This window comes from Polyodon spathula, chromosome 13, assembly GCF_017654505.1.
Source record: "Polyodon spathula isolate WHYD16114869_AA chromosome 13, ASM1765450v1, whole genome shotgun sequence".
Taxonomy (NCBI): Eukaryota; Metazoa; Chordata; class Actinopteri; order Acipenseriformes; family Polyodontidae; genus Polyodon; species Polyodon spathula.
In genome coordinates this window covers 44,659,471-44,685,503 of record NC_054546.1, presented here as the reverse complement: position 1 = coordinate 44,685,503, position 26,033 = coordinate 44,659,471, and the positions used below count along the sequence as shown (strand labels likewise).

The following is a 26,033-nucleotide window of genomic DNA, read 5'->3' as shown; positions in this document are numbered from 1 at the left end:
CATCTTCCGCAGCGACACACTGGAATCACGTGATGCCAGTTACTGCTCAATTGCATCACCCTTACGCGCCGTGCAAACAACCCTGAGACAAGATTGTGACCCGGCGGGTGGATTGACGGCACCTGCAGACAATCAACATGACATATTTTTAAAAGTGTGCAATAAATAACCAATAGGGTAAGCTATGGGCGGGGCATGTGCGCACCACGGACCATGTGGTTTCACTGTGATGCAGGATTGCGATAGAAGGATTTGACCTGAGAAAGAGTAAGTATTTATCAGTTTATTCTGTGTTTATATATTATTGTAACTGCGGTTACATACATAGAGAGAGAGAGAGAGAGCACTAGACTATAAACACTTCTCTATTATCTAGACGTCCTAAGAATAACTTAGAGAAGCTAGAATAAATCTAGCGGTTACATTTATTACAACTAATTAATAAATTAAACTAATTAAAACGAATAGAAAAATTAAAAAATAAAACAGGGACTTGAGAACAGCATTATGGCTGAAGAATTGTGTGTTCCCGTGGGTTCACACGGCCACCAGTTCAGTTGAATGATTTGAACCTGTAGTTCCATACTGACAGCTGAGAAAATACTTTATACACAATTACAGTTTGATGTGAAGCTTGAAATAACTTTTAACTACGTGTTTGCAGATGCTTATCTTTTATTTTTGTATAGTTTATTCCGTTTTTGTTTAAATTCCCTACAGCTTTGTAAATTATAGTTTTGCTACAAGGACAACCACTAGGGATGCAACACAAGCTTGTTCTGCAAGTTTGGGAATACAAGAAACGAGACAGATGTTTGTGCATCTGCAGTGCTTTGTATGAGGATGTATGGGGTTGCAATGGATTTGATCCATTTGTAGGAAGGAATGAGTCTCTCTCTGCAGCCTCCTCTCATATTGCTGTTTCCTCAATTCCAGCCTTGCACTTCATTTCCAAGATGGACTCCACACTGACAGCTGCTCAGATACGACAGAAATTTATTGACTTCTTCAAGAAGCATGAGCACCAGTACGTGCATTCCTCCTCCACAGTCCCTCTTGACGACCCCACGCTGCTGTTTGCCAATGCTGGCATGAACCAGGTAACCTGCTTATCTTCTCGTTCCTGTGCAGCCCCTCGTGCTCTCATTTCGTCTCGTTCCCATGCAGCCCCTCGTGCTCTGATCTCCTCTCGTTCCCGTGCAGCCCCTCGTGCTCTGATCTCCTCTCGTTCCCGTGCAGCCCCTCGTGCTCTGATCTCCTCTCGTTCCCGTGCAGCCCCTCGTGCTCTGATCTCCTCTCGTTCCCGTGCAGCCCCTCGTGTGCTCTGATCTCCTCTCGTTTCTGTGCAGCCCCTCATGTGCTCTGATCTCCTCTCGTTCCCGTGCAGCCCCTCGTGTGCTCTGACCTCCTCTCGTTTCTGTGCAGCCCCTCATGTGCTCTGATCTCCTCTCGTTCCCGTGCAGCCCCTCATGTGCTCTGACCTCCTCTCGTTTCTGTGCAACCCCTCGTGCTCTGATCTCCTCTCGTTCCCGTGCAGCCCCTCGTGTGCTCTGATCTCCTCTCGTTTCTGTGCAGCCCCTCATGTGCTCTGATCTCCTCTCGTTCCCGTGCAGCCCCTCGTGTGCTCTGACCTCCTCTCGTTTCTGTGCAGCCCCTCATGTGCTCTGATCTCCTCTCGTTCCCGTGCAGCCCCTCATGTGCTCTGACCTCCTCTCGTTTCTGTGCAACCCCTCGTGCTCTGATCTCCTCTCGTTCCCTTGCAGCCCCTCATGTGCTCTGATCTCCTCTCGTATCCTTGCAGCCCCTCATGTGCACTGATCTCCTCTCGTTTCCGTGCAGCCCCTCATGTGCTCTCATCTCCTAATTCATTCCTGTGTTGTCTGTACCTGCAGTATAAGCCAATCTTCCTCAACACCATTGATCCAACCCACCCCATGGCAAAGTTGCGAAGAGCTGCTAATACCCAGAAGTGTATCCGTGCCGGGGGAAAGCACAACGACCTGGACGATGTGGGCAAGGACGTCTACCACCACACCTTCTTTGAGATGCTGGGCTCCTGGTCCTTCGGGGACTATTTCAAGGTTAGATCTCCTTCCTGCAGTGCTGCAGGCTCCTATAATATCACATACAGTAGCATGCATTGCACATCCACCTCATATTCTACCAGGGAACACAGTTTGCTACTGTAAGAATTGAAATGAGATCAGTGGGTATTGGAGGAGAAGTTAGAAAGATAGTTGGGATCAATCCATGTTTCTCTCCATATTGAATCTTTGCACCTTGGTTGCTGATTGCTTCCCTTATGCTGGTTCTGTTGATGCCACAGCACCTGGCCTGTGAGCTGGCCCTGGACCTCCTAACCAAGGAGTTTGGGATCCCGATCGAGAGACTGTATGTCACATACTTCGGAGGCCATGAGGAGGCAGGGCTGGAGCCAGACTTGGAATGCAAACAGATCTGGCTGGACTTGGGGTGAGCAGAGTGGTGCCTGCTGTAGTGAGGCGCTGGAAATAAGACTCCCAATGCAAAGCAGTTTAAAACACAAATGCATTTTATTTGATTCAGGTACATCTTGAATACACATTAAGTAGCGGGTCAATTGCAGAGTTGCCAAAAGGTTATATAATCTTCAATTTACCAGAAATGAGTAAGTGAAACTGTGGTGGCAGTGTCAGCCTAGACCTTGCCTCAGAAGTTTTTACTTTGTTTTTGTAGATTTGCTATTTTTCTGTGGCAATGTCAGGAATGCACGAAGCTGGATTTTATTTAGATAATTGGCAAACACATTCCAGCTACTTTGGAGCTGACTGTCCGTGCCTCCCTCTCTAGTGTGGATGATAGCCGAATCCTGCCTGGCAGTATGAAGGATAATTTCTGGGAGATGGGGGACACGGGCCCCTGCGGCCCCTGCAGTGAGATGCACTTCGACCGGATTGGCGGCAGGGACGCAGCGCCCCTCGTCAATCAGGATGATCCTAATGTGTTGGAGATCTGGAATCTGGTGTTCATCCAGTTCAACAGGTACCCTGCAAGGCCTAACCAAGGGATGTGGGACTTAAATTACTGTTTGATTCTCCCCTTTGCAGCAGTAGCATTGCTGGACATACGCACACACACTCACCATGCTGGCATGCATGTGAAAGTGCAGTGCATGTCCAGTGCATGGGAACACTGTGATAGTGCTCTACATGTCTAGTTCATGGGGACATTGTGGTAGTGCTTTACATGTCTAATTCATGGGGACATTATGATAGTGCTGTACAGGTCTAGTGCATGGGGACATTGTGGGGACTGCTGATTGAGTTCTTTCGTTGTACTGTAGGAAGTCATTGGAAATGGCAGATTGCATTTGAATAGTTCTTGATGAACTATGTTAGCAGTTGTGGTTTCCAGGCAGTTTTTTTTAAAAGGTTTCATTTGAAAGCCTGCTGGTATCCACTCATGATGTGTGCTGGGGTATGCAGGGAGTCGGACGGGCTCTTGAAGCCACTGCCCAAGAAGAGCATTGACACAGGAATGGGTCTGGAGAGGCTGGTCTCCGTCCTGCAGAACAAGATGTCCAACTATGACACTGACCTGTTTGTGCCGTACTTTGAAGCTATTCAGAAGGTGAGTGAGTGTTAGAGTGAAGCTGTGGAAGTGTCCCATACAGCTCTGTTTAGCAATGTGCCTCTTTCTGTATGTGTAAAGTGCTGAATCGCTATGTCTAATGGTTTCTCTTGTGGCTGCAGGGTACTGGCGCCCGGCCGTACAGTGGGAAGGTTGGTGCGGAGGATACAGATGGGATGGACATGGCGTACCGCGTGCTGGCTGACCATGCCCGCACCATCACCATTGCGCTGGCTGATGGGGGCCGCCCTGACAACACGGGCCGGGGGTGAGCAGTGAGCGCATTACTGTCCAGGAGCAAGAGAGCTGATTCAAGCAGTCCTTGCACACAAGCTGGTGTATGTGGACCTATACTCAGCTCCTCTGATCAGAAGTAAAATGTTATCTTCCAATGAGCCCAAGTTAATGCCCTCTGAAGGCTGCACTGTGCTGTGGTGTAGTGAAGCAGCTCCTCAGTGCTGTGCTCTGTCCCACTGCAGGTACGTGCTCCGCAGGATCCTGCGGCGGGCGGTGCGATATTCCCATGAGAAGCTCAACGCCTCCAGGGGCTTCTTTGCTTCCCTCGTTGACGTGGTGGTGGATTCCTTGGTGTGTTGCATTCCTTTTCTCAGACAGCACTGGTGTTTGCTAGTTTAGTACTGAATGTAGTACCATGCAGAAATCAGGGATCAGGTCTACAGGTGTGGTTTGATTGTTATCATTTTCTGTGCTTACCAGAATACAGGGATTTCTGGCTTACAAACGTGTGAGGAAGCCTGCAGTAGCGGCACAGAAATTACCTTTCCATTCAGGGCTGTGGAGAATGAGCGGATGAGCTAATACAAGTTTATGTATCTGCAGGGAGATGCATTCCCTGAGCTGAGGAAGGATCCAGATATGGTAAAGGACATTATAAATGAGGAAGAGCTGCAGTTCCTGAAGACACTCAACAGAGGGCGCCGTATCCTAGACAGGAAGATCCTGAGCCTCGGTGACGTCAAAACCATCCCAGGTAAATGAGTGAAGACGATTGGAAGTTTATACAGTGTCACTGTGAGCATTCTCACCAACACAGTGAACACATTCTCCAGGCTAAGAAATGCGCTTCCTGATGTTAGAAATGCACTGTGTTCCTGACAGAACACACACATACAGTAGACCTGGTTCTGTAGGTACAGTGAGTGCCCTGCCCACAGTCAGCACTCTCCTGCCTCTCCCCAGGGGACACTGCCTGGCTGCTCTACGACACCTACGGCTTCCCTCTGGACCTCACCGCCCTGATTGCGGAGGAGAGAGGCATGGCTGTGGACCTGGAGGGCTTTGAGGAGGAGAAGAGAGCTGCGCAGGTGAGCTCCAAATCCAGAAACACTGTGTATCAATCTCTGTTTTCATATCGGCATGACAGGTTTTCATAATGTTACGCTTAAACGTGAATAAGTGTTAATGGGGTGATTGGTAAAGTGTGGAGCAGTAATGTGCGTGTGTGTATGAAAGTGTAGCAGTAGTGTGTGTGTATGAAAGTGTAGCAGTAGTGTGTGTGTGTGTGTATGAAAGTGTAGCAGTAATGTGTGTGTGTGTCTAGGAAAGTGCATCAGTAGAGTGTGTGTGTGTGTGTGTGTGTGTGTGTGAAAGAGGGACCTGTTCAATAAGCTTTTATATCTCCCAGCATGGCTGCTTCCCAATCCCATCCAGCTTGTTCACCCCCAATACCCACAATGCATTATGGTTAACAGACTGGTTTAATAAACTAAGTCTGACCTTTTAGAGTGGAAACTTTAGATTTTTTTATTCTGACTTTTGTATTTACAGCTGTGCCAGGCAATGTGTGTTACTGACAAAGTAGTCACTATTTTCAATGTGTTTGTCACTGTGAAACGAGAGGAGGCCATTTGACCCATCTTGCTCGTTTGGTTGTTAGTAGCTTAGTGATCCCAGAATCTCATCAAGCAGCTTCTTGAAGGATCCCAGGGTGTCGGCTTCAACAACATTACTGGGGAGTTGATTCCAGACCCTCACGATTCTCTGTTCCCTCTTCCCATCCTAGCTGAAGTCTCAAGGGAAGGGTGCTGGAGACGAGGATCACATCATGCTGGATATCTACGCCATTGAAGAGCTGCGCACAAAGGGACTGCCTCCCACAGACGATTCCCCCAAATACAAGTACCAGGCAGACGGCTCCGGCAACTACGGTACACAGGAATCCAATTTCAGAAGCAAACCCTAGCCTTGAGTGCAGAGCTGTTTTGTAGTTTTATCTTGGTGCCGTATTGCTTCTGGAGCTGACGGCTGTGTTTGTCCTATTGCTTCTGAGCTGATGCCTGTGTTTGTCATATTGCTTGTGAGCTGACACCTGTGTTTTATGCCGTATTGCTTCTGAGCTGATGCCTGTGTTTGTTTTATTGCTTGTTGCCGAAGCCCGTTTGTTGTATTGCTTATGAACGGACGTCTGTGTTTGATGTCGTATTGCTTGTGTGCTGACGCCTGTGTTTGTCCTATTGCTTCTGAGCTGACGCCTGTGTTTGTTGTATTGCTTGTGAGCAGACGTCTGTGTTTTGATGCCGTATTGCTTCTGAGCTGACGCCTGTGTTTGTCCTATTGCTTCTGAGCTGACGCCTGTGTTTGTTGTATTGCTTGTGAGCTGACGCCTGCGTTTTTTGCTTGTGGATTCACAGAGTACGAGCTGGTAGTAGGCACAGTGTTGGCCTTGCGCAGGGACAAGGCGTTCGTGGAAGAGGTGACCACTGGGCAGCAGTGTGGTGTGCTGCTCGACCGGACCAGCTTCTATGCAGAGCAGGGTGGGCAGACCTTCGATGAGGGCTACATGGTGAGAGTAGACGACGCCTCGGATGATGTAAGTTGACTTCCATTACCTACAGACAGGGATAGTGATGACAGTTGCAGAATTTCTAACAGCATGTTTATTGATGTGTGCAAGGAGGGACAGAAAACCCAGCTGGACCCAGAACAGGACAGGGCTGCTTTTGATTGGTGAATGAGCTTTGCATACTGTGAGGATTGGAAGGCTTCAGTTTGTATAGCTGTGAGGATTGGAAGGCTTCAGTTTGTACAGCTGCGAGGATTGGAAGGGTTCAGTTTGTACAGCTGTGCGGATTGGAAGGGTTCAGTTTGTATAGCTGTGCAGGATTGGAAGGGTTCAGTTTGTATAGCTGTGAGGATTGGAAGGGTTCAGTTTGTATAGCTGTGCAGGATTGGAAGGCTTCAGTTTGTATAGCTGTGAGGATTGGAAGGGTTCAGTTTGTATAGCTGTGCGGATTGGAAGGGTTCAGTTTGTATAGCTGTGCAGGATTGGAAGGGTTCAGTTTGTATAGCTGTGCAGGATTGGAAGGGTTCAGTTTGTATAGCTGTGCAGGATTGGAAGGGTTCAGTTTGTATAGCTGTGCAGGATTGGAAGGCTTCAGTTTGTACAGCTGCGAGGATTGGAAGGCTTCAGTTTGTACAGCTGCGAGGATTGGAAGGCTTCAGTTTGTATAGCTGTGCGGATTGGAAGGGTTCAGTTTGTATAGCTGTGAGGATTGGAAGGGTTCAGTTTGTATAGCTGTGCAGGATTGGAAGGGTTCAGTTTGTATAGCTGTGCAGGATTGGAAGGGTTCAGTTTGTATAGCTGTGAGGATTGGAAGGGTTCAGTTTGTATAGCTGTGCAGGATTGGAAGGGTTCAGTTTGTATAGCTGTGCAGGATTGGAAGGGTTCAGTTTGTATAGCTGTGAGGATTGGAAGGGTTCAGTTTGTATAGCTGTGCAGGATTGGAAGGGTTCACTTTGTATAGCTGTGAGGATTGGAAGGGTTCACTTTGTATAGCTGTGCAGGATTGGAAGGGTTTAGTTTGTATAGCTGTGCAGGATTGGAAGGGTTTGTTAATGCTGCGTTTGCTTTGCTGGTGCACAGAAGATGGAGTTCACAGTGAAGAACACGCAGGTGCGAGGAGGCTATGTCCTGCACATCGGGACTGTGTATGGGACCCTGAGAGTGGGGGAGTGTGTGCAGCTGCATGTAGACGAGGTAGGCACTCCGCTTCTTATTTCTTACTCTTAAGTACGAATTCCGGAGTTCCGTGATTCGCTCACTGGGAAAATGCTGTTTGTTCCAGGCCCGGCGGCGCCCCATCATGAGCAATCACACTTCCACCCACATCTTGAACTTTGCCCTGCGCTCAGTGCTGGGAGAGGCGGATCAGAGGGGCTCACTAGTGGCCCCTGACAGGCTGCGCTTCGACTTCACTGCCAAGGGGGCCATGTCCACAAAGGAGATTCGTGCGGCCGAAAAGATTGTCAGCACTGTGATCCAGGAGGCCAAGGTGGGAGAATCAGGGAGGGGGAGCGGGTATTAATCGCACACCATTATTGTTTCTGTCATTTTCTTTCTTTTTTATATGTATTTAATGTTGTGTGTCCAGGTGTCTGTTATATTAATAAGGGGTTTTGCCAGTGTTATGTAGAATAGTTCTGTGTTGTGTAATATATAACAGCTGCATCTCCCTGTGCAAGTCAGTCTGTCTCTGTGCACAGCTGCACATTGTTTTGTTAGAGGGATTGTAAAGGTCTGCAACATTGTAAAAGGTGTCTGAGATCTTTCATTGTTTTTGTGCAGACGTTGTAACATCTTTCTCTCTCCGTTCTCTCCATTCCCAGCCAGTCTATGCCATGGAGGCTCCCCTAGCAGCAGCGAAGGCGATCCAGGGGTTGAGAGCTGTGTTTGACGAGACCTACCCTGACCCCGTCCGCGTCGTCTCCATTGGCATCCCCGTCCAGGACCTGCTGGCTGACCCCAGTGGGGCCGCTGGCTGTCTCGCTTCCATTGAGTTCTGTGGGGGAACGTGAGTCTGTAGGAACAGGAATAGCAGTGGATGGAGCTCCTCAGTGATGTGTGTTAAACTTTGCCGAGGGTGCACATGATCTCTTTGGTGGATAGGTTACAGTTCATAGTCTGTCTGCTTGGAGGTTTTGCGGCTTCAGATGCTCATGGAGAGACGGATGGGTGGCATACTGCTCCTTTGCTAAACCCAAACCCTAGTTAGATGTACCAGCCCTGACTAGCCGAGGGTTTCCAGTGCAGTGTGTTGGGGTTTTAAGTAACCTGTCTGTGCTGACCGGTCCTCTCCTCTTCTCCTCTCCTCTCCTCAGGCATCTCCAGAATTCTAGTCACGCTCAACCATTTGTGATTGTGTCAGAGGAGGCTATTGCCAAAGGCATCCGGCGCATTGTAGCAGTGACGGGGCCTGAGGCACAGAAGGTAGGTGCAGACTTGAGGGGAGGGAGATTCACACTGGAGCTCCAAACACAAAGTTGTGGTCTGTGTCAGTGTGGAAGTTCCTGTGTGATTGAATTCTGTTGCTTTTCTCAGGCTCTGAGGAAGGCTGATTCTCTGCGACAGATCCTCTCTGCTCTTGTTGAAAAGGTTAAAGTCCAGGCTGCTCCCAACAAGGACATTCAGAAGGAGATTGTAGACCTGACAGAGGTGAGAGGCAGGGGAGCTTCTCTACTCTGAGACCTGAACTCCAGGAGCCTGTTGCACAAAAGTGGTTTAAAGAGATATCCTGATAACTTCCAAGTTTAATTGTTAAGGCCAGGCTTAGTCTGTTGCACAAAACAAGATAACAACTCAGGCTTAAAACCATGGTAACATATCATGCTTCAATAAGCATGCTTCAGAGCAGGATAACCAAGATTAATCCTGACTTTTAAAATTGAAAAATCCAGATTCCACCCTGTACAAGCGATACTGCTTCTCTAGGGATGGTATCCGTATCTGGTGGATCTCTTAAAACCCTCCCTTGAGCAACCAACCCGATGGAGCAGAGCCCTTACTCATTTAAAGGTACTCTGCATAGGTCTAAGATTTATGGCTGGAACATTTTTATATACAGTCGGTGATGCCAAAAATCTTCAGGCAACGCTATGCAGAGCTAGAAAGAAAGTGTACTTTGCACAGAAGTTGCTGCCAGTCTTGGTGACGTTTCCCAGACGTGGTCAAGTGAAGCGCAACAAGGAGGTGTTCTATGCTATTGCAGGTAATTATTATAATGTATATGTAATGTTTTTGTCCATATAAATAAGGACAAAACATCTAATATGCTACATATTTTTTATTATTTTCCATTATTATTATTATTAATACATTTTTTACTTATAGGGTTTCCCAACATGATTGGTGCGGCAGATTGAAATAAAAACAGTACTGTCTATATATTCTTGAGGATGTTATATCTATAAATTTTCTGTTTAATAAAAATACAGCGGGATATAAATATATAATATAAATAATAGTCAGGGGATTTGTTCTTGTTTACTTGGGATACGACTGTATACTTTCGCATTAAGCGTCAGCTAGAGTGCCAGACTGCCACCCTGACTTTATTGGCAGCAGCGGTGTGTGTTTTAACATTAGCATACATTGAAACTAAAATGTGTTGCTCGGAAGCAGTAAAAAAAAAAGTCGCCCTTTCCTTCTCCATTTTTTCAGGTGACCTTTAATGAAGATTACCATGACAACACACTCAAATAGTTGGTTCCACGCACATAGATAGAAACACTAACCTGGCTTGAGTTAACTAGATTAAACTCTGTCTACATTCTTGCAACACAGTTAGCCTGCTAAGTTCTATCCTGTTAACTCGTCTTTTTAAATCACTTTTGTGCAATAGGCCCCAGGTCTGTTAGTGTGCATCTGGATCCAGATCTCCACTCGTCCCTTGACTTTGTGTGTAATTGCAGGCTATTGGCACAGCAGTTATCCCACAGTGGCAGAAGGATGAGATGAGAGAGTCACTGAAAGTGTTAAAGAAGACAATGGATGACCTGGACAGAGCAAGCAAAGGGGATGTTCAGAAGAGGGTCAGTAGTGAGTCAATGAGACACTTCCATGTATAGACACAGTTCTCTACACAGTAATATACACGGGCTGTCTGACATCTTGCTATAAGCTGCAGTGATGTAACCTGGTCTGTACTAGTTTTTGGGTCCCACTGTTCATATGGAATAACTGATTTTCATAGCTGTGTTAGTTTTGGACAGTATATTGTTCCTATAGTTCCATTCCTAGTTTAGTTCGGTAGCATTTATAGAAGTGGTCCTCACCAGTTTACATGTGGAGTTTACGTCGGAAAGGTGCATTATTCTCCTAAAGCGTTGCCATGGAAATGAAACATTCCGTTGTGTTTCAGGTCTTGGAGAAAACAAAGCAGCTGATTGACGACAGCCCTAACCAGCCACTGGTTGTCATGGAGATGGAGGCTGGAGCTTCTGCAAAGGTACTAGCATAACACTCGCTCTCCTGCACTCTCCCACGCAGCCCTAGATTTCTATGCTGAGATCCTGGTTACTGTTACTAATGGGCATTTCTCCTGCCTGCTCATTCACCAGCCCAAGGAAGATGGCCTATACCTAACCCTGTGACCTTGCTCCTCAGGCCCTGAATGAGTCTCTGAAGCTGTTGAAGATGCACTCCCCCAAGACTGCTGCCATGCTTTTCACTGTGGACAGCGATGCTGACAAAGTCATCTGCTTGTGCCAGGTCCCGCAGGTAAGTGCTGTCTCGTTTCACAGAGCCTGCCCCCTACAGGCTCCCCATACTCCTGCAGGAAGACAAATCTCACTCTCTTTTCTGTGCTCTCTACCAGGAAGTGGCTAACCGGGGCTTGAAGGCAAGTGACTGGGTGCAGCATGTGTGCCCCCTGCTGGACGGAAAGGGTGGCGGCAAGGACGTGTCGGCGCAGGCCACAGGCAGGAACACACACTGCCTGCAGGAGGCACTGCAGTTGGCCAGCGAGTTTGCCCACCTCAAACTGGGCGGCCTGAACAACTAGCCCTGCATAGTAAAGAGAAGAGGCTTCCAGAGCCATCGTTGGGGTCTTGGGTTCATTTACTAACTTCTGCTTTCCATTGAGACGTTCCAGACTGGCCAACGAGTCAGATCATAGCTATTCTGACAAAGGGATTTGAAGCCCATGTTTTCTCAGTTGGTGTTCTTACTTGAATTTCTTTTGGTGACTCTGGTTGTAGGGATGTTGGAACATGTTAGCTGTACATTAATGTCATTAATGAATGAATTATACATATCCTGTGTATCTCTGAGGTTCGGTGCCAGTTTTGCCCGTAGTCAACGTGAACTCCTCATCAGTGAGAGAGTGCAGTGCATGTAGCAGCTTGTTCCTGTAGGTCAAACTCTCAAGTCTCATTGGTGAATAAACACGAAAGCAACGAGCAAAGCTGTTTTCATTGTGTTTTTGTGTCTTTCTTCTACATTCCCTGTGGTTCATAAAATCCAGCCCATTACAGTGAAGTGTCTTGTTTTAAATGTCTGGGAGACGCACTGCATTTTTCCAGGCTGTAGTTCACAATAGTAACCCTCCCACCTGAGAGGATGAGAACCCTCCCATCCCTTCAGAGCACATCTCTCTGAGCGATTACAAAGGCACCAGATTTGTGGATTTATTATTTATTATTTATTTATTAACTCCTGGATTTATTTCTTTATTTCTTTACAATAGTACAAGGTAAAAAATGTCCTTATAGCACACATAATCTGCTGGGTATAAAAGGGAGAAAAAGTACAGTTTATTAAACATGATACTGCTGTTTAAAGGTTGTGTTTAAGCATATACATTGCCTATAGAAAGTCTACACCCCCTTGAACTTGTTTCACATTTTGTTGTGTCAGTGCCTCAGGGTTTCATGCATTTAAATGAGGATGTTTTTCCAATTATTTACAAACCATACTCCACACTGTTAAGGGGGAATAAAGTTTTTATTGAGAAAAAAATTATATAGTAAAAATACCAAACTGATAGATAATAATTGGCTAAGTCTCCACCCCCCTGAGTTAATACTTGGTATATGCACCTTTGGCAGCAATTACAGCTGTGAGTCTGTTGGGATAGGTCTCTACCAACTTTGCACACCTAGATTTGGCAATATTTGACCACTCTTCTTTACAAAACTGTTCAAGATGTCAAATTCCTTGGGGAGTGTTGATGGACAGCAATCTTCAAGTCATGCCACAAGTTTTTGTTGGATTTAGGTCAGGGCTCTGACTGGGCCATTCAAGGACATTTACCTTTTTGTTCCTTAGCCACTCTAGTGTAACTTTGGCTGTGTGCTTTGGGTCGTTGTCATGCTGAAAAGTGAACTTCCGTCCCAGTTTCAGCTTTCTTGCAGAGGGCAGCAGATTTTCCTCAAGGACTTCTCTATGCTTTGCTCCATTCATTTTCCCTTCTATCCTGGCAAGTGCCCCAGTCCCTGCCGATGAGAAACATCCCCATAACATGGTGCTGCCACCACCATGCTTCACAGTAGGGATGGTATTCTTTGTTGGGTTTGCACAAAACATAACTTTGCATTTAGGCCAAAAAGTTCCATTTTAGTTTTGTCAGACCACAAAACTTTTTGCCACATGGCTGCAGAATCTTCTGAGTGTTTTTTTGCATACTTCAAACAGGATTCAAGGTGGGCTTTCTTGAGAAATGGCTTCCTTCTTGCCACCCTACCAAACATGCCAGATTTGTGGAGTGCTTGTTGTCACATCCACACTTTGACCAGTCTTGGCCATAAAAGCCTGTAGCTCTTAAAGTTAAAGTCGTAAAGTTGTCATTGGCTTCTTGGTAGCCTCTCTGATCACTCTCGCTCGGTCATCCAGTTTGGAGGGAAGGCCTGATCTAGGCAAGGTCTTGGTGATGCCATACACCTTCCATCTCTTAATAATCATCTTGACTGTGCTACAAGGGATACTCAAGGCCTTTGGTATTTTTTTATACCCATCCCCTGATCTGTGCCTTTCAACAACTTTGTCCTGGAGTTCTTTTGAAAGCACCTTGGTGCTCATGGTTGAGTCTTTGCTTTGAAATGCACTACCCAGCAGAGGGAACCTACAGGAACTACTGAATTTATCCTGAAATCTTGTGAATCACTACAATTTAACACGGGTGGAGGCCACTTGGTGTGTGATTTTGAAGTTGATTGGTTACACCTGATCTAATTTAAGATTGTTATTACAAGGGGGTGGACACTTATCCAACAAGCTATTTCAGTTTTTATTTTTAATTAATTTTCTAATAATAAACATTTTTGTTACTAATACTGGAGTGAGATTATAAAGCTGTGCCCAGCCAGCCCCCTGGTTCCAATGCCCACAGTGTTTAGAGTCCATAGACACAGCTTCAGGAGTGGGGACAGTGAAACAAACCTCATATTAAGTGAAATCTTTCACAATAGATACAGTTTAAATCTAGGCAGTGCTCATGCTGTCATGCACATGGTATTGGAGGAACATGCTTGTTCCTGTTTGAGATCCAGACCTGAACAAAGAATAACACTCGTAAAGCAAAATGTTCAACTATAAGCAACAATGTAAAGTAGACTGGGTTGCTGCGAGAAGTATTATCTGAAATGTTCATCTAGCTGACACATTGATTTACTGATGTATTTACCATAGCCTTATACAGTACAGTATATATATATATATATATAGTTCTCGGCTCTGAAGTACTGAAAAATAATGAGTCTTTTCTGAGTCATCCTTGACACTAATTTTTATCATTTTCTGCAGTGCAGCTTCCAGCGTGAGAGAATCCCAAAAACAGACACTAGGGAACATCTGCAGGTCTCAGATCAATGCTTTCATATCACCACAGGCAATATATATACAAAAAAAAAACAACTCAATATTGATTAATATTCAGTGGTGTAGCGCTAATTCAGTCATGGTCTGGTCAATGTGTGTATTGCACAGCTTTCTGAGCTTACTCTGATATGACCTCTAGTATTTAAAAGAGACAGTTTCTGATTTGAAGAATATGATTGCAGATGAATACAGCTCCCCCTAGTGTGTGTTCCAGGGATGTGTTTTGTGCGGACAGCAGCTCTACTGCATGAGAAGTGCAGGTGCTGTGTCTGTGTTAGGCAATGATACCAACCCTGCCTCCCTCAGAGCCTGTGAGCCGCCCAGCAGAGGACATAGCAGGAGAGCTGAGGACCACACAACATGTGGAAAGACCTTTGGGGTTTTATTGGCTGAGCACGAGTGCATGATGATAGAAGATTGAACCCTCTGCGGCTATGGAACCAGTGATTATCTGAGGAACCACGACATCTTTTGAAAAGCCCGTTTTCAGCAATGCACTCTCCTGTTAGGATCGTAACAACCCTCACCTCCCACGCTGGAGTTCAAGAACAGTCCTATCAGTGTTTTCTTCCTCTATTTGTCAAAAGACCCACCCCTCTGTCCACTCGCCCCTCCCGCTCTGGCTGCTCACTTCCCTCGGAACACTCGGATCTTGCCAGCCTCGGCCAGTGAGTTGATTATCTGGGCTTCGAAGTCTGCGTCGTGGACCCCTGTTTTTCTGAATTCACCGGCGTATCGATTCTGCTCCCAGTAATGGTGCCAGTTTCCCCGGCTGTCAGCACCAAACCCAAACACATTCACCTGGAAAGCAGCGAGGACAGAGAGACAGGTTCAGAAAGGACAACCCGGCTTTAATGCATCATCCTACTGATGTGGAACAGCAGTGGGCAGCAATGACACTCAATGCTTGGGCACTACTGGACCAGTCAGGGGTTTTGCTTTAAATCTCCTTCACAGTGAAACCCACCCCCACAGACTATGCAGCTTTATAGAACCCTATTGTCTTTAAATTGACAACAATGTATGATGGGAGCCATGCGGCTGGGGCAGATGAAGCAGCCTCACCTCATCACACACGTGCAGTGCGAAGAACAGGACCAGCATGCCAGTGGAGGGGTAGCGGCCGTGGTGCTTCGTCCAGCGCTCATGGATGTACTTGAAGAATGCCGGGTTATAGATCTGCACCTGGTTCAACAGAACTGATTAAGAGACACACTCACACACTCACAACAAACCCAATTCTATCCCATACAGAACAATGAGATCTTTTAAATCAGCCCAGGTTTATATGTCACATGGCATTGTGTAATTACAGACACAGCTAGCTCTCCCTGGACTGGACTCTTTGTTTCTTAGGATTTAACCAAGGCACTGCCCTTCACCCTTTGATCCAGCGGGGTCCGGCACAGTGGGGTCTTCACACACACCCCTGGCCTGCTCAGATGGCAAGTGAAAATGTTTTTGGGAAGGTCTATGGATGCAAGTCTATTGATGTGGGCCTGTTAAGTGTTTGCTAGTTTACCTTGTCCTTGTCCACTCTCAGGAACTGCTTCACTGGTGCATAGGTGCTGGACACAGAGAGAGAGGAGCTGGGTTAGAGTTCACTACCGTGGAATGTTGTGTGTCACTGATCCACCAGAAATCTAAAGGGTCTTTTACTGTACAAGAAGTGCACAAGATTCACATTTAACTTTGGAATACTACTGCAATGTTAACATGTTTAACACAATTTCTAAAATAAGGGATATCATTATAGTTATATTATTAACATGCATTTAATCATCTTGATGTAGCACTCACAAGCGGATCTGCCCGGTGGAGAGGGCGCTGGTGATCCATAGCAGGTCCAGTGTCTTGAAGGGCACCAACACAAAGCTCACATTGGCAGGCAGGTTCTTGGCACTCTCGGGGTACATGAAGTGGTGGCTGGTGCGGCTGCCAGCGTCCTCCTCATAGCCCAGTGTGGGAGCCAGGTTCATTCTGCACACACACACAAGCTCTTCATGAATGCGTGCCTAGGCATCGGCAGCCCTTCCAGGTGAATACTCTGTAACTGTGGGCTTTGCTGCTACATGGCAGTACTGTGCTGTGCAGGAATCATTAGCCACATGGCCAGACCCACTAACAGGCAACAGATCACCTAGTCTCTCCTGTGCCAGGAATGATCGACTGCCCTCTAAATCTAGGGCTGGGCTTTATTTACAATACATCAGCACTGATTTACCACTTAAAGGCCTCATTATATTACGTCACAATGTATGAGCCTCGGGCAACTTTGTTTGGAGCTGAGTTGCTGCAAGTAGATTGGGCCTGAAATCCTCCCTCACACTGCAGCTCAGCACTGACACAGACTGGGCACTTCCTTAGGCATACGCCTCTATACTGGACACTATATTGCGGCTCCCCATGCTTAATCAGTGACCAGGGAAGAAAAGAAGGCCTAGAAGAGCCAAGCCTCCATGCTGTGCTGGAAGGACACTGATAGGGGGCACTGAGAGGCAGCAGGTTGACATGAGCCTAGACACACACACAGGATGAGCAGAGCAAGCCTGTCAACAGAAATGGCTTTTCTGGGTAAGCAGAGGAAATTCTTTCTTTTAAATAAAAAATGTTTTATTGAAAAATGTTACAGGGAGCCACGGTTGCCATGGTGAGTGCTAGCCTGGATGAATCATTTCCCCCTGAGAGGGCCAGCACGCTGTTCTAGTTGGGAAGGAAGCTGATTAAAGGGGCTGTCTGCTCTCAAACCCACACTCCACAAGCAGAACCACACACAGTGAATTCCACTGGATGAATTATGGATGGGAATCCAATTCATATCCAAATTAATTTAAATCAGGTATTTTGTAAATGGTATACAAGCAGTTAATTTAGACATGTGTTTCACTACTGTTTTAATTCTGCTTTCCCTCCCATCCCGTCTCTCCTGCTCAGATAAGTGTGAAATGCAGATGAACAGCAATAGTTATTCCTTCAGCTGCGAGAAGGCTCAGTGCTCACAGCAGCAACTTTAAGCTTGGCTTGGTTATAAATCATCCATGCAGAGTTGCAGACGCAAGTAGCGATAAGGCAGATCAGTACAGGAAGACTGATCACAGAACTGTCAGCTCTGCTATTAGTGTTGTCAATTAATACAGTCTGTGGGCTGACACTGTCTTCAGACTTTCACTCAGTCAAACTCATCAACTGCAGGCAGAAAGAGATTCCATTAAGACAGAGCAATCTTAATCCAAGTATCATCACATTGTCTCCGCCCTGTCAGAGTCCAGGACCAGCTCTGCCTGGCATACAGTGAGAGAGCTCCTCAGAACAGCTAAGGAATTATTACTGCACATAATACCACTTGAGAGCTGAATGTTGCCCCTTGGTCCTCACCTCATGATGAACTGGTGGTCATCAATGAGCTTGCCGTAGCCCACTCCCCGCAGGTTCCCCGAGTTCCCCACCACTGCGCACCGCTGGCAGCGGGACGGGTCCCACGAGCCATAGGGGCTGCGTCCCGGGATCACCTCGAAGAGCTTGGACAGGACCTGCTGTATGTTGTGCGGCTTGAACTGAGGCTGAAGCATCTGGGGAGAGCAAGAGAAGGAGAGGGACTGGGCTGCAAAGTGCTGTCAACTAGGGCTCCTGTCTCATGCACTATGGAGGAGTGTCTAATCCCTTATAAAGGTCTGCCATAGTAAAAACATAGCACAGTGTAATAAAGCATAATTGTGCATTGAACTGTGCCAGTGTTTGAGGAGTCTGGCTGTGTTATACAGTCCAATGTTTCCTGTTGAGAAGGCACTCATTAAGGCATGTAGGTTTATCCCAAGGTCTAAGTTCAGGAGCACAAGTGGTGAATGTAACTAAATGAGGTTAGTAATCTTCAGCATTGCTTCTCTTCTCTTCTGGAACATTATGAATAGGGAGATGCAGACTATAACGTGGGTCAGGAGCTCTGTCAGTTCGGCTCATGTGCACGTGATGGAAGGGGAATACTTACCACCCACCAATAGTAGACATCCGGAGGCAGCTGGATGTTGTCACGAGTCCAGACGGGCGAGATATCGGGGTCGTAGTTTTCGTCGAACCAGTCCGACACGCCGGGGTCCCCCACGCAGCTCTGGCAGGCACAGGTCCGCTGCAGCGCCCCCTCTGGCGAGTCCAGCCTCCGGATGCCTGCATAGCTGGGCACCAGTTTGACCTTGTGAGCCATCTCCCAGCCGGGAGGGTCCAGATAGGGTAGGCTGGCCCCTCGCAGCGACAATGAGAAGAGGAGCGAGGAGAAGAACAGCAGCGCAAGAGATGCCAGCAGCACCCACATCCGCAGAGAACACCGCATAGTGGGACACAGTGAGGACGCACTGCTTCCCCCTGCTGGCCACTGACTGACTACTCTCTCTTTCTCCACTGCTGCGTTTTCACCTGCTTCACTAATTGGTTGGGCTGTCCCAACTCCTTCTCTACTAACTCAGTGATTGGCTAATAACTCTCCACCCCACTGATTGGCTATATCCAACTGCCTGTCTTATTGTAGTTGAAGAACTCTTTTTAGCTTCCACTGACTACAAAACACCACTCTGTGGACTTAAACAACCAATAGGCTAAACTTTACATAGTTTGATTGGGTGCCTTCTATCTTTCCTAATTACTTATTGGCTTCTCTCTGCGCCTTCAAATCCCTCATTGCCTCGACTCCAGAGACTCAGCCCACACTGGTACGATGTGAAAAGGATCTTGAGTGCAGAACAGTCCTGAGCACTTTGCCCTCTGCAGACAGGAGTCCCGGCTAGACTTCCTGATTGTCAGTTGAACAGTATCTGTACAGAGGCCTTATTAAAAAGTGGCTTAAATTCACAGAAAAAGCCAGCTACCTTCCCCACCCGTTTTCAAATCCTGGCTTGTTTTTTAGTTTGCTTCAGTTTCTCTGCTAATTCCTTTGCTGGTCCTGGAGCCTTTTTTTCTCTGACACGGTGGCTAAATACAGAGAGACGCAGCCCAGTACCTCTCACTCTCCTCACAGCACCTCTGTGTCTCTCCCTGCATAACAGTTCTTTCCTTTGGTTTTCTTTCACAGAGAAGAACGTATTTGTCCTCTTCCCCCAGCCATTAGGGCGGTCCCCCAGACAGTTGCTTTGCTTTTGATTATCTTCCGGCCCTCATCCCCACACAATGTTGTGAGGGTAGGGGGGTTGTTTGTTGCTTTTTGTTGTTCAGTTTGGCTGCTGCTGGAGATCAGTACAGGCGTGTTGTGTGCTAATCCACGTTCTTCCCTGCTTCAACATCACATCTTCCTCTGGGTCCTCTCTCTCTCTCTGTTTTTCACAGACAAGAGTGCTCAAAGAGAGACTGGTTGCCAAGGTGACTATTGATATGTAGCCATATATGTGAGGTATATTGAGATGAGACAGCGAGAGAGAATGAGAGAGAGGGAAGGGTCTGCTGTCTCATGTGTATTATGCCTCTTAGCCTCTCCAGTTCAGCACCTTCAATTCTCTATTTCGTCCCAAAGATACCGCAAGGTGGCTGGTTTTCTTTCCTCTCCGCCCTCTTCCTGATTTCAGTGCTTATGGGACTGCAAGACAGAGATCAGAGAGAAATTCAGATTATAGCAAATTTATCCCAGAGGGAAAAAAAAGCACAGACACCAGCGCAGTTTCCTCTTTACTCAGCGCATCTCCTGTCAGGAGTGACAAATGCATGTGAGCTGCCAAAGCGTCACTCCAGGAGCAGCGCCTGACCCCTGCAGAGTACAATCACACCAGTCCTGTCACTGGAGGCTAAATGAATTACCTTCTAGAACTCATCAGAAATCTGGATTACAAATCTTGCAAGTACAATCATCACTCTAGCCATAGAGCGTCCTTTAGCAAGTAAACCTGGATTTGAGTTTTTTTGTGAATGCTGCCTTGGGCCTATTTCAAGTATGTTCCTCTATGCATGTCCCTGCTGTGCTTCAGTATCCTGTCAATTCAATTCCACATTCCTGTGGAGCTCATCTGGATTAGCCACAGACACAATTAGAGAAAAAAGCCAAGAGCAGAGCAGCGTATGCACACAGTGCCAAAGAAAGGCGCTCAAGCACAGTCTGTTCAGCAGATTATCAGGGTCCTGAATGCTGAGCTGGAGTGCAGCCATCACAAGTCCCAGTGTCCCAGTGTCTGCAGCACCCCGCCCTCCTGTGCAGACCACCATTGCTGTTCTTCACCCATGCCACGATCAATGCCCAACACAGTCTTTATCCATCTTCCACCCCACTTACACTGTCAGACCCAACACAGTCTCTGTCCATCCTCCACCCTCACACTCACACTGTCAGATCCAACACAGTCTCTATCCACCCTCCACCCTCACACTCACACTGTCAGACCCAATACAGTCTCTATCCATCCTCATCCCTCATTCACACTGTCAGATCCAACAGTCTCTCTCCATCCTCCACTCCAGTCCACACTCCACTCCACTCCACACTCACACTGTCAGACCTAACTGTCTCTATCCATCCTCAGCCCTCACACTCACATTCATACTGTCAGATTCAACAGTCTCTATCCATCCTCCACGCCAGACTTCACCCTCCATTCTACCCTCACACTGTCAGATCCAACAGTCTCTATCCATCCTCCACTCCACCCTCACACTCACCCTCACCTTCACCCTCACCCTTTTACTGTGTTATTAATGCTACTTGTCTCTAGGGCTGCCATGTACAAGGCTTCATATTCAAAAAAGTGTGTGGAAGGAAACAGGACTGAACATTTTAAATGTGACATTTGCGTAACAAAGCTGAAATGGGCCACGATAGTAATCTGTCACAGCAGCTCTCTGAGTCTGCTGTTTCCATGGCAATCACCCCAGAGAGCCTGAAAGAGACAGGAGGAAGGGAGAGGGAACAGGTGTGTGGGTGTGGGAAGGATGGAGGGAATGTGAAGAGAGAGAACACTTCAGGATGAGTAAGCAACACAATGAAATAGAGTGGACAGGGCGCTATATTTGAATTCTGCTGGGATTCAAATCATTAATTCACAATCAAAGCTAATGGCAGAGTGGCCTCTTTGGTGTCTTCCATTATATAGATGCAATCTGTGCGATTACCAGCACTCTGAGAGGTAGGGCGAGAGAGGCAGTCTGTGTGATTAGCAGCACTCTGAGAGGCAGGGCGAGAGAGGCAGTCTCTGTGATTACCAGCACTCTGAGAGGTAGGGCGAGAGAGGCAGTCTGTGTGATTACCAGCACTCTGAGAGGCAGGGCGAGAGAGGCAGTCTCTGTGATTACCAGCACTCTGCAGTCTGTGTGATTACCAGCACTCTGAGAGGCAGGGCGAGAGAGGCAGTCTCTGTGATTACCAGCACTCTGAGAGGCAGGGCGAGAGAGGCAGTCTCTGTGTGATTACCAGCACTCTGAGAGGCAGGGCGAGAGAGGCAGTCTGTGTGATTACCAGCACTCTCTGAGAGCAGTCTGTGTGATTACCAGCACTCAGGGCGAGAGAGGCAGTCTCTGTGATTACCAGCACTCTGAGAGGCAGGGCGAGAGAGGCAGTCTCTGTGATTACCAGCACTCTGAGAGGCAGGGCGAGAGAGGCAGTCTGTGTGATTACCAGCACTCTGAGAGGCAGGGCGAGAGCAGTCTCTGTGCAGTCTGAGAGGCAGGGCGAGAGAGGCAGTCTGTGTGATTACCAGCACTCTGAGAGGCAGGGCGAGAGAGGCAGTCTCTGTGATTACCAGCACTCTGAGAGGCAGGGCGAGAGAGGCAGTCTGTGTGATTAGCAGCACTCTGAGAGGCAGGGCGAGAGAGGCAGTCTGTGTGATTACCAGCACTCTGATAGGCAGGGCGAGAGAGGCAGTCTCTGTGATTACCAGCACTCTGAGAGGCAGAGTGAGAGATGCAGTCCGTTAGTTCAGTCTAATATGGGCAATAATTCCATTCCAGTGAAGTTTCTCTGTGCCCTGCCAAGCATAATCACTGTAATTATCATCTAGCACAAAGCAAACAAGGCCGCAGGCAGCCTCAGCCTAACGAGGCGTGAAGTGCTGGGAATACACAGAGCCCAGGCTGAGAGCATGGCTGGGAGAAGAGCTGGGAATGCATAGAGACCAGGCTGAGAGCAGGGCTGGGAATGCAGAGCCCAGGCTGAGAGCAGGGCTGGGAATGCACAGAGCCCATGCTCAGACCAGGGCTGGGAATGCACAGAACCTAGGCTGAGAGCAGGGCTGGGAATGCACAGAGACCAGGCTTTCGACTTCCTATCAGTCAATCTGTCCCTGAGCCCAGTTGTTTGGTGCAAGCTTCCCAAGTACTAAGAGTGTCCCGTTACCAGCACTGCCCTGTCTGAGCTTTCTGCCATGGATCAATAGTTCAGAAATCCTGCACTGTCGGTAAGAATCGTTACCATTGAGTGAGGGGTAAGACTTTCACCTGAGTGAAGAAGCTGTAAGTGCCAGTCCTGAAGAGTGGAATTCATCAGAATACATTATCAACCTCTTTGTTTTAGAATATCTTTATTACAGCTTTTTATTTTGCTTCCACACTAATGGAAGTTGAACCTGCAGCACAACACACAATCTCTACTATCATCAGCTGAAAACCACGTTTCTCTGGAATCAATCAACGACTTTGATCATTTTAAATGAATTACCACAAATATAGAGCTTTAATTATAAATACAGTGGCTATTGATTGACAGCTCTGCAGTCTGATAGATTTCAGATCAGAGATAAGTGGTGGAGACAGAGCTGGAGCACCGGGCAGGCAAGCACAGCGTCAGCAGAAATCCCTGGAGAAGGTGTCTTCACCCCTTTGATAGGACACCATGTATCCACCCAGTGAATCTCTGCACTGTATCGACTCTAAAAGGCCCAACATGGAAAGATCATTGCTGGTTGGTTATTTATTAGGACTAACTGCCAAGTGTAGAGAAGCATTTTTTTTTTTTTTTACAATTAAGAAGCTCACGAAACCAAACAAACCTTGCTGTTTTGGTAGCTGCAAACCAACAAAATTGGGCAGGTATTTCAACATAAAATGTTTAAATGTGTACCTGCTGAGCACGGATTAATTACAAATACATGCAAGTAGCACCAAAAGGCACAACCAGGACCAATGGCATCTCTGCACAGAGCTGCTCCTATAACTCCCACATGTAGTTTATTAAAGGAAAGTGTTAAACAAACAAAGAAAAGTTATTTCAAAATACTTGCCATGTCAGAAGCACTGGTTTACTATATATAAAAAAAACTTCATTCTGAAGCAAATGCAAAGACTTTTTTGTGAAGAATAAATTGATTTCGACAGTGTATATTGAACAGTAGAAACACAGCTCCAGGAAGGACCACTGAAGAACTGTTTCTTGTTTTATACCATTAAAATGATCTTATCGCTCTAGGAAGTGTGTCTTTGCCTTTGTGCTGCGTCTAAATATGGTCCATTGAGCTAGAGGGCAAAATTTGCCCATAATAAAATAACTTCTAACATTAAAGTAACTGCTGTTACTGCAACCAAACCTGTTAGTTTAAAAATATTTATATTTTTTACTTTTATTATTGGGGCATGGTTTGCACTCGCTTTGGATCGGGTACATTATTGTCTACGTTTATAAAAAGGGTTGAGAGTACGCAGAATGGCGGGGAGAGTAATATAATATGAACAAAACTGCTTTAATTACCTCAAGCACTTGTCTTTAAAGTAAGATGATTGGATGCGAAAGGACTGCGACTCTATTGTCGTTTTTTTTATAGACAAATAAGCTCACTTGACTTGAAAAACTTTTTTAAACGACTCAAGCAAATTCCTTATTGGTTTGATTGAATAAGTAGCACAAGATGCAATATGAAAACTGAACATGTATTTTAATAAAGAACAACGACACGTTTTTAATGAAAAAAAATATACTTCAATAGAGTAAAAAAACGGGCTTGTGTTTAAACGCCACTGCTTCAAATTATTATTAATGCGTAATAACATTTACAACGTTTTATTTAGCGCTGGTGTTGATCTTAAACCCAATAATATCAATCTGCTAACATCCTTATTCTCGCTTGCCTTTTTAATGCATATAATTTAATTAATAGAGAATAAAAAAACTAAACTAAACTAACAATACGCAGCCTATATTTAATTAATCATTGTTGTAGTCTCCACAAACTGCCCTGCCTCTACGGCACACCGCTGCTAATGTTGTACTCTTTTTGTATTACATTTTAAACCGTTTAAAGGCAAAACCCTAACACAGTGTAGAGTAACAGTGTGTGTACACACGCGGCAGAAAAAAACTAAAGGGCCAAAAATATCTCAGCTGTGCCCTGTGGGTTAAGCACCTATGGTCTCAATCAAGTAACAGTTCAACAGGAGAAAAACTAAATTTAAAAGCACGTGCGAAAACATTTTACAGCTTATCACGATAAAAATATATACCCCATATATACCCCTCCCCACTCCCGAGCTTATTTTGGCATTTCTACATGAATCATAGAAACTGACCTAGCAGAGGCAATTTTGAAGGAAAACTGTCAACCATATTATTATTATTATTATTATTATTATTATTATTATTATTATTATTATTAGTAGTAGTAGTAGTAGTATTAGTAGTAAGGCATAGAATAATACGGCAACGTTGTTTTTTGGCGTATTTAGGGGAGCATTGAAAAAACTGTAACAGCCTGTTACTGTTAGTAAGGCAACATACAGTAACTCGCTCTCCATTGTGTAATGTACATGCAGCTCAGCATACTGTAATATCTCCCCATTATGTACTGTACATGGCAGCTCAGCATATAGTAATATTTCTCCATTCTTTAGTGTACAGGGTAGCACATACAGTAATATCTCTCCGTTCTCTTCAGTACAGGGCAGCTCAGCATACAGTAACCAGCTCTCCATTCTGTTCGGTAGCTTCAGGGTAGTTCGACTTCAGCCATTTCCATGAGAACCCCGCCCCACAGACACAGAGCTACAATACAGAACTGATACCGTATCTCTGCGCTGCATCTTGCTGAACTGGGGTACTGTACAGTACAGCGCTGATACCGTATCTCTGCGCTGCATCGGGCTGAACCGGGGTGATGCACAGCTTCGTGCTTCTGCTTCAGCACCCTCACTTCACCAGCCTCTCTAGCAACGTCGGCCGCCCACTTGGTATTGGGGCACACTGGGTGATTCTCGTCTTTCTCTGAACAGAAATACCGCCCTCCTCTTTTTCCTTCAACAGAATGTCATATGCCATAACACTGACAGAGCACATTGAAATCTTACCAAAGTGAGAAGCGCAACAACTAAATAAGCTCACTGTCATCACACGCACATACTCTGCTAGTACGGCAGGGATAGAAAGAGCTTCCCGTCCTGTCGTGGGTGCGACGCTCGGTCCGATGTAGTTCTGCTCGTACAACACATCGTATGAGACTCGATACCTCGGCTGATGAACACCTACCTCAGAGCGGTGCTCGTTCACTCCGTTACGCAGAACAGAAGAAACCCAGGCAAATTAGGCAGCGATGGGAGAATCCCTTTCAAAACTGCACTCAGTGCGGTCTGCCTGCTTGAGCAACAACAGCGTTGAGCCCACTGCATCCCTTATCTGCTGTTCTTGTATGATGGAGACAACATCTCAGCATGTAATTAATTATTATTATTATTATTATTATTATTATTATTATTATTATTATTATTATTATTATTATTATTAAAATGATACGAGAGCTGCATCCATCCATGTATTTTCAATACATGTAATTCTGATGCATTTTCTCCCGTTGCGATGTTTAGCTCTGTCTGCTTCTTCGGGTTATCCACGATCCCTGTCTCTGCCTTTGCCCAGTCTCTTGTGTTTATT

The 26,033-nt window shown here is 46.3% G+C and overlaps 2 protein-coding genes across 2 annotated transcripts; one reads left to right on the top strand and one right to left on the bottom strand.

The window, feature by feature from the left end:
* Positions 1 to 108: 108 nt before the first annotated feature.
* On the top strand, positions 109 to 11,805 carry LOC121325586 (alanine--tRNA ligase, cytoplasmic-like). The gene is made up of 21 exons (XM_041268337.1): positions 109 to 267; positions 937 to 1,100; positions 1,893 to 2,081; positions 2,327 to 2,472; positions 2,830 to 3,021; positions 3,465 to 3,609; positions 3,732 to 3,877; positions 4,089 to 4,197; positions 4,450 to 4,600; positions 4,810 to 4,934; positions 5,633 to 5,777; positions 6,261 to 6,439; positions 7,493 to 7,606; positions 7,695 to 7,901; positions 8,236 to 8,420; positions 8,728 to 8,836; positions 8,948 to 9,061; positions 10,318 to 10,437; positions 10,767 to 10,853; positions 11,012 to 11,125; positions 11,223 to 11,805. The coding sequence occupies exons 2-21, from the start codon at positions 957 to 959 to the stop codon at positions 11,406 to 11,408; spliced, it is 2,907 nt and encodes a 968-aa protein (XP_041124271.1). The 5' UTR covers positions 109 to 267; positions 937 to 956; the 3' UTR covers positions 11,409 to 11,805.
* A 1,796-nt stretch (positions 11,806 to 13,601) lies between these two features.
* On the bottom strand, positions 13,602 to 25,870 carry LOC121325185 (CMP-N-acetylneuraminate-beta-galactosamide-alpha-2,3-sialyltransferase 2-like). Its single transcript, XM_041267512.1, has 7 exons — positions 25,632 to 25,870; positions 18,207 to 19,778; positions 17,597 to 17,790; positions 16,022 to 16,201; positions 15,744 to 15,789; positions 15,287 to 15,406; positions 13,602 to 15,022 (listed from the first exon to the last, which is right to left on the bottom strand). The coding sequence occupies exons 2-7, from the start codon at positions 18,543 to 18,545 to the stop codon at positions 14,849 to 14,851; spliced, it is 1,053 nt and encodes a 350-aa protein (XP_041123446.1). The 5' UTR covers positions 18,546 to 19,778; positions 25,632 to 25,870; the 3' UTR covers positions 13,602 to 14,848.
* Between the last annotated feature and the right edge of the window lie 163 nt (positions 25,871 to 26,033).